Source organism: Podarcis gaigeae (genome assembly GCF_964106915.1).
Source record: "Podarcis gaigeae genome assembly, chromosome: 3".
Lineage (NCBI taxonomy): Eukaryota > Metazoa > Chordata > Lepidosauria > Squamata > Lacertidae > Podarcis > Podarcis gaigeae.
In genome coordinates, this window is record NC_139680.1 from 121930926 (window position 1) to 121946961 (window position 16036).

The following is a 16036-nucleotide window of genomic DNA, read 5'->3' on the forward strand; positions in this document are numbered from 1 at the left end:
TCTGTCCCAAGAGACCAGGGCCCTGCGGGACTTGACATCTTTCTGCAGGGCCAGCAAGACAGAGCGGTTCCACCAGACCTTTGGCCAGGGCACAACCTGACCCCCTCCTTTGGTAATCCTCACAGAACTCTAGCCCAATGGTTGCCATTAATTTGATTTGAACTGATTTCATAATGAATTGATTTTAGAATGCTGTGTTACTTTTATTGTTGTTAGCGGCTCTGAGCTTGGCTTCACCTGGGGAGGGCAGGATATTAATAATCATCATCATCATCATCATCATCATCATCATCCAAGAAACCCTGCTTCCGACACCCCTTCCACTTGGCACCTCAAGAGTTGCGCCCGCGTGGCTGTCAGGCCGTCCCCAGGAACGACCCAGGGAAGGGGGCGCCCGGGAAGAGAAAGCCTTGCTGCCCAGCCAGGACAAAGACCCCCCCCCTCTCTCTTGGTGCGAGTCCTGCGTCCGCAAGAGGCAGAGGGGCAGAGATGGAGGGAGCGGACGGAGCTCCTTCCACCGAGAGCTGGAAACTCAGTTCTAGGGGGAGGCACTTGGGGGGGGGGGTTGCCTGCCAGGAGGGGGCTGGGGCGCTGCAGCCAGGCTTCCCTGTCAGGCGTCAAGAGGCGCCCCCCGCCCCTTCGACACGATTCACAGTTTACCTTGGAAACCAGGAGTGACTAAGATGCTCAGTCTTTTCAGAGGCGCTGAAGCCCTTGTCGTCTCTCTTTCAGAGCAGGTGGAACATGCAACGTTTGTTCCCCGAGGCAATTTCAGCTCCGCAAAAGCTATTCTTCTCGGGGGTTTTTTAAATAAATTTTGATTGAAGTGCTTTGCTTTCAAGCTGTGTTTGAAGTCGTGGTTCTCGCAGCAGCCGCGAACGCAGCCGGAACGGAGGCAGGAGTGGCCGCCGGCTTGGCACGGAGACGGATTAGTGCGCCCTGGATGGCACGCAACGCGGCACCGACCCACCCAGCCCCAGCAGCCCAGCTTGGGGGGCTCCTCAGATGGCGCCCCCCTTCCATAGCTGTCAACTTTTCCCATTTCTTGCGAGGAATCCTATTCGGAATAAGGGAATTTCCCCTTAAAAACGGGAAACGTTGACAGCCATGCCCTTCCCCGCCTGTTCTGGAGGGGTGAATCTTGGGCACTTGTTCGCTAAAACGCAGCAATGTAGCCCTTTCAGATCGAGCCATTAGGCGCTTTTCAAAACCACTGTCTTACTTCATCTATTTTTCTTCAGGTGACAGTCCGGGGCAGGAGGAGGACAGAGGCCCCATTAAAAAGAAAAAGGGAGAACTAGACTAAAAGGCCCCCAACACACCCGATTTGTGGAGCATAAGTTATGTTATTTATTTATATTCTTTAAATGGTTCTTGTAAGAGGATCAGGGCTACTTACTCCTGAGATGATAATAATAATAATAATAATAATAATAATATCAAAATAATATCCCCAGCCACTCTGGGCAGCTTCCTAAGAAGAAGAAGAAATGGTCTCTTATGACCAGTGCTTTTTTCTGGGGAGGGGGGGCACAGTGGTATGCATACCCCTAAACATTTTGTGAATCTTTGTACTTTTGTCCATTTACTGTATTTATTTTTCCCGGTTTGAACTATAAAATGGTGATTTTCTTGAGTCAAAATGAGAGTACCCTAAACATTTTTTACTAGGAAAAAAGCACTGCTTATGACCAGATGGAACCTGAAGCCACAGCAGAGTCTAAGTTGGGGGACCTGGTGTGTAGCCTCCAACATTTCTCTGATGCTATTCCTCTAGCAAAAGAGGTGCCAGAACTCGCTATGAACGCCTCCCTCATTCTCTTAGAGCAGGGGTAGGCAAACTAAGGCCCGGAGGCCGGATCCGGCCCAATCGCCTTCTAAATCCAGCCCACAGACGGTCCGGAAATCAGTGTTTTACATGAGTAGAATGTGTCCTTTAAAATGCATCTTTGGGTTATTTGTGGGGCATAGGAATGTGTTCATTTCCCACCAAAAAATATAGTCCGGCCCCCCACAGGGTCTGAGGGATGGTGGAAAAGGTTGCAGACCCCTGGTTTAGAGGGAGGTGCTGCAACAGAGCTCCTGTGAGCTCCAGCTAGGAAAAAAAGCCCTGGGGATGTCCTCTTCCACACCCTCCAACATTTCTCCCATCGGGGGGGGGGGGGGCAGAGACATCACCTTGCCAACAAAGGTCTGTATAGTTCAAGCTCTGGTTTTCCCAGTAGTGATGTATGGAAGTGAGAGCTGGACCATAAAGAAGGCTGATCACTGAAGAATTGATGCTTTTGAATTCTGGTGCTGGAGGAGACTCTGGAGAGTCCCATGGACTGCAAGAAGATCCAACCTCTGCATTCTGAAGGAAATCAGCCATGAGAGCTCACTGGAAGGACAGATCCTGAAGCTGAGGCTCCAAGACTTTGGCCACCTCCGGAGAAGAGAAGACTCCCTGGAAAAGACCCTGGTGTTGGGAAAGATGGAGGGCCCAAGGAGAAGGGGATGACAGAGGACGAGATGGTGGGACAGTGTTCTGGAAGCCACCAGCATGAGTTTGACCAAACTGTGGGAGGCAGTGGAAGACAGGAGGGCCTGGCGTGCTCTGGTCCAGGGGGTCACGAAGAGGCGGACACGACTAAACGACTCAACAACAAGAAAGGAAAAATGGGACAATCTGGGATCAAACCAGAAACCGGGACAGTTTCTGTAAATCGGGGGGGGGGGGGGAGGACACACCTGGGGGAGGGGTCTGCTGGTGCCCCCTGTGGCATTGCTGGGCTCCAGTTCCCATCAGCCCTAATCACTGGCCTGCTGGCGGCAGAGACTTCTGGGAGTTGGAGTCCATCAACATCTGGAAGGCCCCCTGATCCTGCCTTAGGTGGAGAAAGTAAGAACATAAGAAGAGCCTTTAGCTGGATCAGGCCAGCAGCTCATCTAGCCTGGCACCCTCTTCTCCCAGTGCCAGCCAGATGCCCTTTGTGGGAAACCAGCAAGCAGGATTCAAACACAGGACCTCTCTCTTGCTGACTCTGACTGTGGAGGGCCTTGAATTGGTCTCATTCTCTTTTAAAACCACCCAGCTTGGTGGCCATCACTGCCTCCTCCTGTGGCAAGGAGTTCCCCAGTTGAACTCTGTGCTGTGTGACGAAGGGCTTCCTTACATCTCTCCTGAATCTCCCCGCCTTCAGCTTCACTCAATATCCAAGTTCCAGCATTATGAGAGTGGAAGAAAAACATTTCTGCAGCCACTTTCTCTAGGCCAGGCCTAATTTTATATCAAGTCGCCTCTTCCTGGCCTTTTCTCTAAACCAAAAAGTCCCAAACGCTGCAGCTTTTGCTCTGTCCCCTCGGTCACTTTGAACCTTTTCCAAATCTACAATCTCCTGTTCATAGCTGTCAACTTACAGATTTGAAAATAAGGGACCAGCAGCCTCGAAAATAAGGGATCAGCAGCCAAAATAAGGGATTTTCCATACACAGGTATAAAACAAAAAAAATTCCTTCCAGTAGCACCTTAAAGACCAACTAAGTTAGTTCTTGTTATGAGCTTTCATGTGCATGCACACCAACACGGCTACCTATCTGTAACATACACAGGTATGTTCAACTTCTGAGCCCCTCCAAGCCAAAGGCAGAAAGCCCAGCCAGCAGCCAAACGAAGCCTCATCATTAAGGGACAGCAGTGGGACTGTCCCACCAAATAAGGGACACTTGACAGCTATGCTCCTGTTTGAGGTGAGGTGACCAGAACGGCACACAGTGTTTTCCAAATGTCCTTGCACCTGGAGAGCTGGAGGAGACAGAATACGGACCACCAGCAGCCGCCCCCCCCCTGCATGCCCAAATCGCAGAGGAGGAGGCAGGGGCCAGACTGTTCCCTGAACTAATTTTATTTTCCACATTGAGCAGGACGAGACAAGGCAGACTGGAGGGTTTCCCCCTTTCACAGTGACTCTGCCCACTGCAGCCATCAGCTCCCAGACAAGGCAGTTGTGGGGGGAGAGGAAGGGGCACACGAGAGCCTTGGCCAAGCACTGGGGGCAGGGGGCTGAGGACATCCAGGCTGGGGGGCCCCTGCTGAAAAGCATTTCGAGAGGGGAGAGAGGCTGCGGGGGCTCCCTCTCAGCTGCGGCTCCAGTCTGTGGGGTCAAAGGAAGGGTCTTCCTGCCCTCCCCCCTCTGCGGTGCCGGGAGCTTAGAAGTCTTCGTCCCAGCCAGAAAACTCCTCTTCGGGCTGCTGCTGCCGGGAGACGGAGAAGCGCTTGAAGTTGACGTAGGGGGAGCCCTGGAGGAGGAGGAGGGGAAAGTAGGCAGTCGTGAGGGGGGGGCGGCAACTGGAGGGGAGTCCTTGCTGCCGCAAAAAAGCCCCTCGCCCCCACCCAATACCTGCTTGAGCAGAACGGTGGTGGGGGCCTCGATCTGACGCAGAGCCAGCTTTTTCCAGGAGAGGGAGCTGAACCACCTGCGGCAGGAAGGCAAGGCAAGGGTCAGCGGGTTGGAAGATTCAGATCAATGAAAATCCTTCTTCACCCAACACATAGTCAAAACTGGACCAATGGTCTGTTAAGTCTACAGTGGGCGCTCGGGTTGCGAACGTGATCTGTGCGGGATGCACACTCGCAACCCGCAGTGTTCGCAACCCACAGTGGCGCATCTGCGCACAAGCGGGTTGAGATTTGGCACATCTGCACACGCGTGGGTTGCGATTCAGCACTTCTGTGCTTGCACAAAGCACGATTTAGCGCTTCTGCACATGGTTGACTGCTGTTTTGGCGGGTCTGTAACCCAAAAAAACTCAACTTGAAGCACCTGTAACCCAAGGTATGACTGTAATTGTTTAATTGTTCATTGAAATGGAAAAATAACTCTGTATGTGTATGGTGGTACCTTGGTAGTCAAACGGCTTGGCTCCCAAACAAATCGGCTCCCAAATGTTCCGGTTTACGAACGTTTTTCAGAAGCCAAACGTCCAACGCTGCTTCTGCGGCTTCCGATAGAGTGCAGGAAGTTCCTGCAGCCAATCAGAAGCTGCGCCTTGGTTTTCGAACGGTTTCGGGAGTCGAATAGACTCCTGGAATGGATTAAGTTTGAGAACCAAGGTGACCATCTTCCTGCTAAAAACATAGCCTGGTATGGAAAGTTCCATGGAGCTGAACTAAACCTCTCAGAGTGCCTAACAAGTTCTCATCAGGTGAGAATGCATCTCTGCTAGCTCTCAGGAGGTGTTTAACTTAGGTCACATGAAGCATTCAGTTACAAATCTCCCTTTTGGGTGTGTTAGTCTTTGTTCTGAAAGCAGCTAAGGATCCTCTCTGTTTAGGGACACAGCCTCCAGCTAATGCAGACTGGGTTTGGAGAGGCGGAGCTTCAATTTCAGCTCTGGAGGAAGATATTTCATATTTCTAAGATGTTCTATCTGTGCTAGGATCAGCACACGATATTATGTGACTATCCGGATGTAACGTTATTGATTTAAGTTTGATTTGCTGCAAGTTCTGTTAGTAAAGCTTTTGAACCATATTTTTCACCCGGACAATTTTTATTTCAAGAACAGTCAGTTTTGATTCATCCTATGGCTTCCAAATGTGCAAGATCAACAACCACAATACGGTCTGACTCAGCATAAGGCAGCTTCCTATGTCCCCGCCCCTCGCCCTGGGGCTGGCCGGGGCTGATGGGAGTTGTAGTTCAAAACAGCTGGAAGGCACCAGGTGCAGGAAGGCCAAAGGAGGAAAGAGAAACCCTCGGCCTCTCCTGCGCCTCCTGCTGGCAGAGACAGGCACTGCAGCTTCTGCCCTGTGGACTCACCTGTGCTTACGGATGCCACGGATGCCGCTGCTGGTATTGCCCAGGCGCTGCCCTGGCCGGCGCCTGCCATAAAAACCGGGGGGGGGGGGAGGGAGAGAAGAAGAAGAGGTTCAGCTTCATTCCTTTGCACATGACGCCTGCACTTTCCACGTACTAAGAGGGGAGGCCCCCCTGCAGCTGGTGGGGAGACACACCTGCACAGCTTGGCCACCAGGGAGCAGGCAGACTCACTCACAAACACCGGGAAGGAGAAGATGCCGTCCATGATCTTGCTGTAGATCTTCTGAGGCTCAGCGCTGTGGAAGGGGGGCCTTGGGGTTGGGGAGACAAGGGAAGCCGGCGTGAATTTTCTTCTATCAATGACACTGTTGCAGAATCTAAGGGGGCTTTTACTTGGGCAGGAGCCTCTGGGAACCCCTAAAAGCAGAGTCCAGGGGCAGCGGCGGAGCAAGACTCTCCATGGGGCCTCTGAGGAGTCTGCCTGCCCCCTCCCTCTCAGCTGCCCTACAGCTGTTGGGGAGGCAGCGGGCCAACTGTGTGGGGAGTGCGGAGCCTGCAAGCACCACAACCACTGTGTCTCTCCCAGGACAGATGCATGCAGGCCCCGCGGTGTGCTGCAGGCCCCGCGGTGAGTGCCGCCTGGCATTCTGCCACCCCCCTCAGTGGTGACACCCAGGGCGGACTGCCCCCACCGCACCCCCTTTCTCCACCCCTGTCCAGGGGTCTACAAGCCACAGTGAGGCAGGCATTCTCTCACCTTCTCTACGCTTCACACATGCAGAGAAATTAAGTCACTTTCCCAGAGAAGGAAGCCTGCCTGACCAGAGCTGGGTGCCTGGTTCTGAGAGAAGATCAGGGTGACTCCTCTCTCTCTAGCTCAAGGCCAAGAGTTTGTCCTTTGCAAACTTTCTCGGCTCATCCTTAACACAGTTCTCAGAAGGAGATTCTCCAAATCCCTGTTTTCACGTTTCTTCCTATCTAGGTTACCTATCTGTGTATGTAGAGGGTTGGCCTTCCCCATTTCACGGCTTTGGTCAAGCCCATGGGTAGGCAACTAAGCCCCAGGGGCTGGATCTGGCCCAATCACCAGGAATGGTCCAGGAATCAGCGTCTTTTTACATAAGTAGAATGTGTCCTTTTATTTAAAATTCATCTCTGGGTTATTTGTGGGGCATAGGAATTTGTTCATTATTCCCCCCCCCCAAAAAAAATAGTCCGGCCCCCCATAAGGTCTGAGGGACAGTGAACCGGCCCCCTGCTGAAAACATTTGCTGACCCCTAGTCAAAACTGAGGTGGGTGGGTTCTAGCAAGATCTCACAAGATTTCAAGGAGATCTTGTGAGATTTTGGCGAGATCCTGCGGAGTGCACAAGATCGAGCAATCTTGCTAGGAGCCGTTCTCGCAGTGGGGCTGCCCTTGGGGTTGCTGCCTCTTGGGGTTCCCCACCTGCAGTGGCTGCCTCAGCCTGCCCCATGGAGGGGGGGTCAGCCCTGAATATGCTGATGCACCAAAAAGCCAGGAGGTGATGCTGAGCGCCTCTGTGGTCCCCAAAGCCACTCCCTGACCCCCCAAGGATTCCCCTTCCTTGCAACCAGCTCCCATCCCTCCCCCAAATCACAAGAGATCCCTCTGCACCGACTAGAAGGAGCTGAGTGAGAGGGTGCTGTGGCCTTCCTTGAGGCAATCTGGGGTGCCCCCCTTGCAGCACTGTAGCCCCTTCCCCTGCTGGGCTCAGCTGGCAGCTCTGGCACCCCCAAACTTTAGGGTGCTTTGTCCTTCCTCTGTTTTCTCCCCACCGCCCCGCCCCACAGCTGCTGCTGGAAGTGAGGAGAACACAGCACAAGGGGCCCCCATAATCTTGTGCATATGGGGGGGTCCATGTCTCACCGCCCGACAAGCATCTCAAAGATGAGGACGCCCAGGGTCCAAAAGTCCACGGCAAAATCGTGCCCCTCATGGCGGAGGATCTCGGGAGCCAGGTACTCAGGGGTCCCGCAGAAGGAGTAGGTCTTCTCCCCCCGCTTCAGCGCCTTGGCAAAGCCAAAGTCCACCTGCAGAGACACAGGGGGTGAAGAAGAAACTGGCTGGATCAGGCCCAGGAGTCCAGCATCCTGGTCTCACAGTTGCTGACCAGATACCCCAATGGGAAACCCGCACACACTCTCCTGTTGTGTCCCCCACTGTCTGGCATCCAGCGGTAGACTGCACCTGTGTATGGAGGTTCTGCTATCGCAGTAGTTGTCCTGATGGATCATGCCAATGATCCTTTCTCTCAGTGACCGACGAGGGGCCCCAATGGGACACCAATAATGCACAGAGAGAGAGTTATGCTGACACACACACCCCGTCGCCGTCCGGACTGAAGGAATGGGTTTCTGTGCAGTCAGTTTAAAACTGACTTGAACCCCCCTTTTCTTCTTAGCATTCCTAAAATGCATAAACTTGAGCTCTTGAGCCAAAACCCAGCTGTATAAACAAGTGCTCAGAGCCCTCTCCTTTATCAGTTTGTGACGGCAGGGATGGCCTTGACTGTACCAGTAGAACAGAGAAGACACGTCTGTGCCTTATCTTACGTCCTGACCACAAAGACGCACAGACCCAGTCTGGGAACAGCGCCAGAGTGTGTCCTTGGAGATGGTGACCTCTTGCTCCAAGATAAGAGTAGGAAGAGAAAGATCCTTTTATGGTCAGAAGTACAGGAAGGAATACCCCTTTATGGTTAAGAATACCAGAGCAGGAACATATGTGATGTCAACCTGCATACATAGCCTGACGTGGTTGGATTCCTGGGGAAGGAGGGAGAGGGTGCCTGGAGGATATATATACTCCATGAAACTTCTCATTTCTTTGGACTTGCTGTGCACTGACCACGCAAGTGTATTCTGCTATCCGGAGAGCAGAAATAAAGAACTCTTTCTCTGAACCAAACCTCGGTGTCAATTGACCTCCTTCCTCCCGTCCGGGAGCAACGCAGAGCCCACCAATCGCTAAAGTCTAATAAGGCTACAGGACCTTTTACTTGAAGACGGTTGGACTTATTTCCAAATAAATGTGCAGAAGGATGTACTGTTACTGGGTAATGTCAAAACCAATTTTATTGGAGCTGAAGCTGCCCACTCGGCCAGACAGGTGTATCCTCAACTGACAGGTGTGTCCACACACAGGTGTGGGGGGGAAACGGCAAGCTGTGAGGTCAGCTTTGCATACATGAATGGAGGTGCCACATTTGACCTCATCAGTTCCCACAGGTAAGGAGGACACAGCGACCATTAACTGTGGCTAATGCCACCACCCTTCCATTGCCAAGCGAGTTGGGCATCTCTGCCCCTGCCCTTTCTCTCCGCTGGCATCAATGCCGCACTTCCCAAGTGAGCGCTCTACCCCGTGGAGGGTGGTGGCGTTACCTGTGGGGACCAAAAAGGGGGCAGGGGGCTGTGGCAGGTGTAAATGACTATCAGGCATTGGAAAAGCTGGTATCACTGGATCAAGATAATCAGTTAAACTAAATAGTTTTAATTGGATTTTTGAATAAAGGTGGGATTCATTGTTAGTGTTTTGAATTTTGCTGCACTCTTATTTTCCTTAATGGGTCATGCAAACCCACTACCTGTATTCTAAATCACAGAACTGTAGAGTTGAATGGGACCTCAAGGGTCATCTAGCCCAACCCCTTGCAATACAGGAACCTCAACACTTTTTAGAGGGGAGGGGGCACTGAAGCCAAGTGGGTGGGGGCCTGAAAAAGTTTGGGAGTCACTGATCTAGAGGGCATTTTCTTCCTGCAGAGCTTCATCTGAACGAGATCTCAGGACCAGGGCCATTTTTTCACATGGAACATTTGACTGGTGAAAAGCACCTCTGAGCACATGCAGAGTGTGCTCCCCTTTGCCATCGCCAATGGCCCATCCCTCCACCCTCAGAGGTCGGGGGGGCTTGTTCTGAGGTGCCCACCTGTCCAGGAACCCCTCTGTGCCACCCTCCCCTCCCCTCCCCCTCTGTTACCAGCTTGACGTAGCCCTTTGCGTCCAGCATCAAGTTCTCTGGCTTCAGGTCGCGATACACGACCCCCTGGGCATGCAGGTAGTCCAGGGCCTCGACCACGCAGGCGGAGCAGAAGACGGCCACCGGCTCCGAGAAGCAGCGGCTGGAGGGGCGAGAGGAGGCGGAGCCACGCTCAGAGGCAGGACAGCGGCTTGCCATGCAGAGGGCCTCAGGCGCCGTCCCCAGAGGCCCTGGGCAGGGCTGGGGTCCCGGGAAGGCCACCGCTGCCAGACCGTGAAGGCAATACTGAGCTTGGTGGAAGTAAGGCAGCTTTCTTGTTCCTGCTTAAACCAACCCTTTAATTCAGAACGAGGAGGACTAGAATCTTGATTTGCCTTTAGCTGAACAAGCCAGCAACAGGGCAGCTGCTTTAGCATGCAGAAGGTCTGCAGCTGCAGGCAGGGCTGGGAAAGGCTCTTGGAGTGAAGCTGCTGCAGATACTGAACTGGAGAGTCTCGTAGAATTGTAGGGATGGGAGGTACCCAAAGGTCATCTATGCCAACCCCCTGAAATGCAAAGGGTCTCCAATGGTGAAAGGTTGGTTCTTAGGATCAGGCATGATCAGTGTGGGATGTGATCCACTGGGAGCAGCCAAGTACAACATTCTGTGTAATGCTAGAGAAGACATGCGAGGGAATGTTTGGTCCAGCCAGTCAAAACTTCCTGTTCCTCCCGGCTGGAGCATCCTTCCTTTGCATGCTGGTGCTGACCTTGAAAGCCCTAAACGGCCTCCGTCCAGGATACCCGAAGGAGCGTCTCCACCCCCATCGTTCTGCCTGGACACTGAGGTCCAGCGCCAAGGGCCTTCTGGTGGTTCCCTCCCTGCGAGAAGCCAAGTTACAGGGAACCAGGCAGAGGGCCTTCTCGGTGGTGGCACCTGCCCTGTGGAACGCCCTCCCACCAGATGTCAAAGAGAAAAATAACTACCAAACTTTTAGAAGACATCTGAAGGCAGCCCTGTTTAGGGAAGCTTTTACTGTTTGATGTATTAATGTATTTTAATATTTGGTTGGAAGCCGCCCAGAGTGGCTGGGGAAGCCCAGCCGGATGGGTGGGGTATAAATAATAAATTATTATTATTATTATTATTATTATTATTATCATCATCATCATCATCATCATCATCATCATCATCATTATTAAAGGTGGGCGTGACCTAACCTGTCCAGGTAACAAAAGGACAAGTCACACAGCTCTCTCACTCTTTTCCTTCTTTTCCATCTTCCTTTCATTGGATGAACTGCTCGCTGCCAGCCAAGCAATCCCTCAGATCATCTCCCTTATGGGGTAAACCTGTTTTTATATGTTTGTAACTCTAAGCCCAAAGGCTGCCCTCAGGGATCTCACTGTGCTCTGCCTGATTGTGAGTAAACTATCTTTTTATTGCTTACGAATAAGATTGTGGCGTCTTTATTCTTTTAAGAGGGATTCAAAGGGAACTTACCAGGAACGTACAGTTCAATCTGAGGCAGACTGTATACTAGTGAGAGGCTCACACGAGCCTGCAACCAGCTATCTGCTGTGCATGTAGAAAGGGGAATGTAACTCTGCTACATAAAGAAACTTGCTAGCACAGGTTTGGAAGGATATAAATAAAGAATATATCCTCTCCTGCCACCCTGAACATTCCCACAATCAGGAGAGGTTAATAACCGTGAGCTCCATTATTGGGGCCACCAGGACTCCCTGCAAGGATGCTTTTGCTCTCCTCCCCAAACCCCTGCAAGAAACTCCCAGGGTTAAATCCAGCACTGTAATGCAGCCCCAGGGCCCCTCCTGCCAATGGGGATAGCTTGGGCTTGGGGGCGTGGCCTTCTCCCCTGGGGGCGGGGCTTCTAGTGGCCAGGAGGTGGGGCTACTGCCCAGGGCCCCACTCTGCCCTTCTATGGTTCCATTCTATGATGTGTCCCAAGCAGCCTCCTTTCCGGATCACAGCCCCCACCCGCCCGTTGGCATGGCCTGCCCCACATCCCTGCCCCTCCCTCTACCCCCACTTACGCCTCCCGCAGCTTGGCCCACAACTCGCCCCCCTGGCAGAACTCCAGCAGCAGGTAGACATGGCGACTGTCCCGGAAGGTGGCAAAGAGCCTGCAGGGGAGAGAAAAAAGGCAACCACGGGGCAAATGAAATACCATGAAAATCCCTGAAACGAGAAGTAATCGACTAGAAATATTACCTTGTGGAAATAAACTAAATAATAAGGAAAATCAAAAAGCTGGAGGAAAAAATTAGAAAAACCTAGAATTGAACAAAGCCTTAATGGGATGCCGGCTACAAACCTCGTTCCACTGAACTATTCAGTTTCCTCAGAAGGAAAGAGAAAAATCATAAACTTTAAATGACCAAAATTCAAGAAAAGGGTAGAACCCCCCCCCCCAAATTCTGAAGTATTATAATCCTAGCTCGACCGAGGTGAAGCAAAGCGCAGTAATAAAGGATTGAGGACTCAAAAGTACAAAGACTGAATTAACAAAAAAGGTTTGAAAATCTAAATGTCAAGTTTTAAACAAAGCCCAGCTTGAAGAAAGCAAAGCGCAGTAATAAAGGGGTTGAGGACTCAGCTGTGAAAATTCTAGTGCTGCCCCAGGAACCGGCAGATATAAAACACAATAAAACAGCAAAAGCTTCCCTAGACAGGGCTGCCACTTAAACGTCATACAGTTATTCATCTCCTTGACGTCATTTGATGGGAGGACCTCCTTGGGCCTGATCCAGCAGCCAGGCCCTTCCTGTGTTCCTGTGGAACCTCCAGCTCCAGGGACAGTCTACCTGGAGTCCAAGGTCCTTAGGGGTATTTGGCCACTGCGAGAACAGGAGGCTGGGCTGCTGCCGCTGCAGGGATTGCCTGACGTCCATCTCTGTGGACTCCGGGCCCCAGACCCCCACCCCTTGCCCCCCACTGGAGACGGGGAGTGGGAAGAGGAAGGCGCCAGCACCTGACAATGAAGGGGCAGCGGCTCTGCCGGAGGACCTTCTTCTCCATCAGGACGTGCTCCTGCTGCCGCTTCTGCACCACGTGGTCCTTCCGCAGGCGCTTGAGGGCAAAGAAGAGCTCCTGGCCCTCCTCCACGCGACAGACCTGCGAGGTAGGCAGGGAGGGGAGAGAGGGAGAAGTGGGGGGCCGCTGGCACAGCGCAGGCCGAGAAGGCTCCGTCAGCAGAGCGCGAGACTCTTAAATCCAGGGTTCAAGCCCCACGGAGGGCAAAAGATCCCTGCATTGGACCAGACTGCCCTCGTGGGGTCATCCAGAACTTTACAATTGTAGCATCCCATTGATCCCATGCTGGTGAGGCTCACTGACCTCCCGGAAAAGCAAAAAAATGACCTTTTCCTGTTAGGCAAAGATCATAAGACGACCCAGATGGTCGCCAGATTCTGTGTAGGCACAGGCCATCCCCTGACGCAAACTAGTTCGTTAAGAAAATCCCCAAACTCGGTTCCATGAATGACTCTGGGTCATCTCTCTGCGGTAGCTTATCTTAAAGTTTTAAGTGTCTATACGCTTATCACATTTATAAATTTTAAATTTATTGTTGTACATTGTTTTAAATGTTTGTTTTCCTTCTGGGATTGGACCCCCAAGTGTGTTTTATAAGCTGGTCTCCGACCGTAATAAATTATCACAAAATTATAGGATTCTTCAAGCCTTGTTGGAAGATTCAGGATAGATGAAAGGAAGTCCTTCTTTACACTGTGCATAGTCGAACTATGGAACTCCCCGCTGCATGAGGAAGGGAGGACCAGCAACATGGATGGCTTGGGAGGAGGATGGGATAAATTCATAGAGGAAGAGAGGACTATGGATGGCCGGTAGCCAGGAGGCAGACATGCTTCTGAATTTCAGCTGCTGGAAACCCCAGGGGGGCAGGGCTGCTCTTGAACCCGGGTCCTGCCGACAGGCCAGGTCAACCCCTGTGAGAACAGGATGCTGGACCAGATGGGCCACTGGCCGGATCCAACAAGCCTTTCTTAGGCTCTTTCTCTTGTCCCCACCCTGGTGGTGGCACAGCCAGACCCCAGCAAGGCACTGGAGGTGGCATCGCTCAGGGTGGGCATTTGATGGAAGGATAAAGGAAGGATCCGTCCAGAGCAGAACCAAAGATCTGTAGAGTTGGAAGGACCCTGGGGGTCATCCAGTCCAATAAGCAGGAGTCACAGCTGGAGAACCGCTGGCCAGATGGCCACCCAACCTCTGCTGGACCCCCTCCAAGGAAGGGGGACACCTCCCAAGTGAGCCCATTCCGCCCTTTGTATATAATTCTCTTTTACAATTTAGAATACTCACTTTTACGTCCTTAAGATATCAGTGACTTCCCTTCTTCTCTTTCTGTGGTTCATTTTACATATAATAAATCTCTGCATATCTTACATAAACTATACCGTTCACTATTCCATTATTGCACCCATCAAAACTTACATATGCTGTTAAATTTATCTTAATGCTGTCAATCTTTTCAGCTATATTATTTCCTATATAGTACATTCAAAAACGTTTTCCAATCTTCTCTGAACGTTATGTTCTTCTTGTTCTCTTACTCTATATGTTAAGCCTGCAAGATGCACATATTCCATCAGTTTAAGCTGCCATTCGTCTTTAATTGGGGCCTCACTCATTCTCCATTTCTGGGCTACAAAACACGGGCCACAGTAGTAGCAGACATAAACAATTTCAGTCTGAATTATCCCCCACATAAAAGACTCATTTTTTTGGAAGGAACTACGTTTAAACATTTCTTTTCAATTCATTCGATTCAATTGATCATTTCTCAGTACACTTTTATCCGCATTCCTCCTCCAGACCGTACCAGCTCCACGGTGCCAAAGCCCCCAGTGCCCAAGATGACTGGTTTCCCTCGCTGATCCCCATCTTCGTAGAAAACAGGTAGGAGGTCCTGGAGCTGCAGGGGGTTCTGCGCTCCCTCTAGGAAGGACCCCCTGGGGAGAGAGAGAGAGAGAGAGAGAGAGAGAGAGAGAGAGAGAGAGAGACTGGGTGCCCAGCAGCCATGAAATCTTGCTGGAGGCTTTCCCTCCCCGGGGGGTGAAGATTCAGGTCCCTCTTCTGCATGGAAAATGAGGAGGTCCCTCGCTCTCCTTGCCACACCATGGCTAGCTGGAACACAGCTGCCTTCTTTGGGCTATGCGTATGCCCCTGACGCCCAGCCCCTGGGAAGGGCAGCTGCCAGTGCCCCTGCTTGAGGGCCCGTCGCTGGCCCCTTGCCAAGCCCCTCCCCACATCTGCCGCCAGCCCTGCAGTGGCGCCCCAGAGTCAGAAGAGACACAGGAACAGAGACAGCTCGGCGGAGCCAGGTCCCTCGAGCGCAATAGTGCTGACACCGGCTGGCAGCAACGCCATGCCAGGGCTTCAAGGTGTCTGTCCGCCCGGCCCGACCCGCAGATGCCAAGCTTGGCTGGAGGTCAGGATGAAAAACAGCTGCTCTGTTGCTTCCTTGGGTCTCCAGCAAGGGATCCCACCTTGCTGTGGGGGGGGGGGTCTTTCCAAAACAGGCAACCCCAGAGGGCTGATCACTAGCCAGGCAAGGCGAGGCACCTGCCCAGACTCAGGAATGCAGGGAGAAAGTGGCCAGGCAGGGGGAAGGCTGCCCTGGCGCTGCCCACCTGGACAGAGGGCAAAGGGCCTGGCTGCTGCCAGGTAGAGTTGGAAGGGGTCCAAGGGGTCAATCTAGTCCAAAATGTGGGCTTCTTTCTTTCTCCACACCTGGGCTCCCTGGACCCCCACAGGGGCCCCCACCAGCCCTGATGCCCCCACCCAAACCGCAGGAGTTTGAGCACTGACCGTCTGGGCTCAGAGAAGGGGGGAGCCTCCTGCGCCGCCGTTTCCCTGCGGGGAGGGGGAAGAAAAGGCAAAATCAGCAAAGTGAAAGTTCCCTTCCCATCCTTCCCAGATCTTCCCAAACATGCACCCCAAACACCCCCAGGGCCAAAGGAGCCCCCCCATCTCAAACCCCCCTTCCTAACTATTGGCGACTCTCTTCCCCCAGCCTCTTCCCGGGTCAAACGAGTCGTCGTCGTCCTCTAGGGCTCCCAAGAGCCCGCTCTGTCCCCAAGGGGGTGAATGAGTACACAGGCAAAGTGCAGAAATTGGGTCACAGAATCATAGGAATGCAGAGCTCGAAGGGACCTCGGGGGGTCATCTAGTCCAGCCCCCTGCAATGCAGGAATCTTTTGCCCAAGG

At 52.5% G+C, this 16036-nt stretch overlaps 2 protein-coding genes across 5 annotated transcripts in view; one reads left to right on the top strand and one right to left on the bottom strand.

Annotated features, from left to right (window-relative positions):
- Positions 1–3866: 3866 nt before the first annotated feature.
- Positions 3867–16036, bottom strand: part of LOC310841812 (cGMP-dependent protein kinase 1-like) — a 32240-nt gene continuing 20070 nt past the window's right edge. For both annotated transcript variants that reach the window (XM_083733313.1, XM_083733312.1), the window contains exons 12-21: positions 15638–15682; positions 14649–14778; positions 12780–12922; positions 11842–11931; positions 9805–9946; positions 7690–7853; positions 5996–6112; positions 5802–5864; positions 4380–4455; positions 3867–4278 (exon numbers count right to left, since the gene is read on the bottom strand). In XM_083733313.1, the coding sequence (XP_083589439.1) occupies positions 4189–4278; positions 4380–4455; positions 5802–5864; positions 5996–6112; positions 7690–7853; positions 9805–9946; positions 11842–11931; positions 12780–12922; positions 14649–14778; positions 15638–15682 (1060 nt within the window). In that variant the 3' untranslated portion in view covers positions 3867–4188. The remainder of the gene's footprint in view (positions 4279–4379; positions 4456–5801; positions 5865–5995; positions 6113–7689; positions 7854–9804; positions 9947–11841; positions 11932–12779; positions 12923–14648; positions 14779–15637; positions 15683–16036) is intronic.
- KHK (ketohexokinase) overlaps positions 6354–16036 on the top strand; it is a 66090-nt gene continuing 56407 nt past the window's right edge. For all 3 annotated transcript variants that reach the window (XM_083733765.1, XM_083733764.1, XM_083733766.1), the window contains exon 1: positions 6354–6357. The gene's annotated coding sequence lies outside the window, so the exon portion shown is untranslated. The remainder of the gene's footprint in view (positions 6358–16036) is intronic.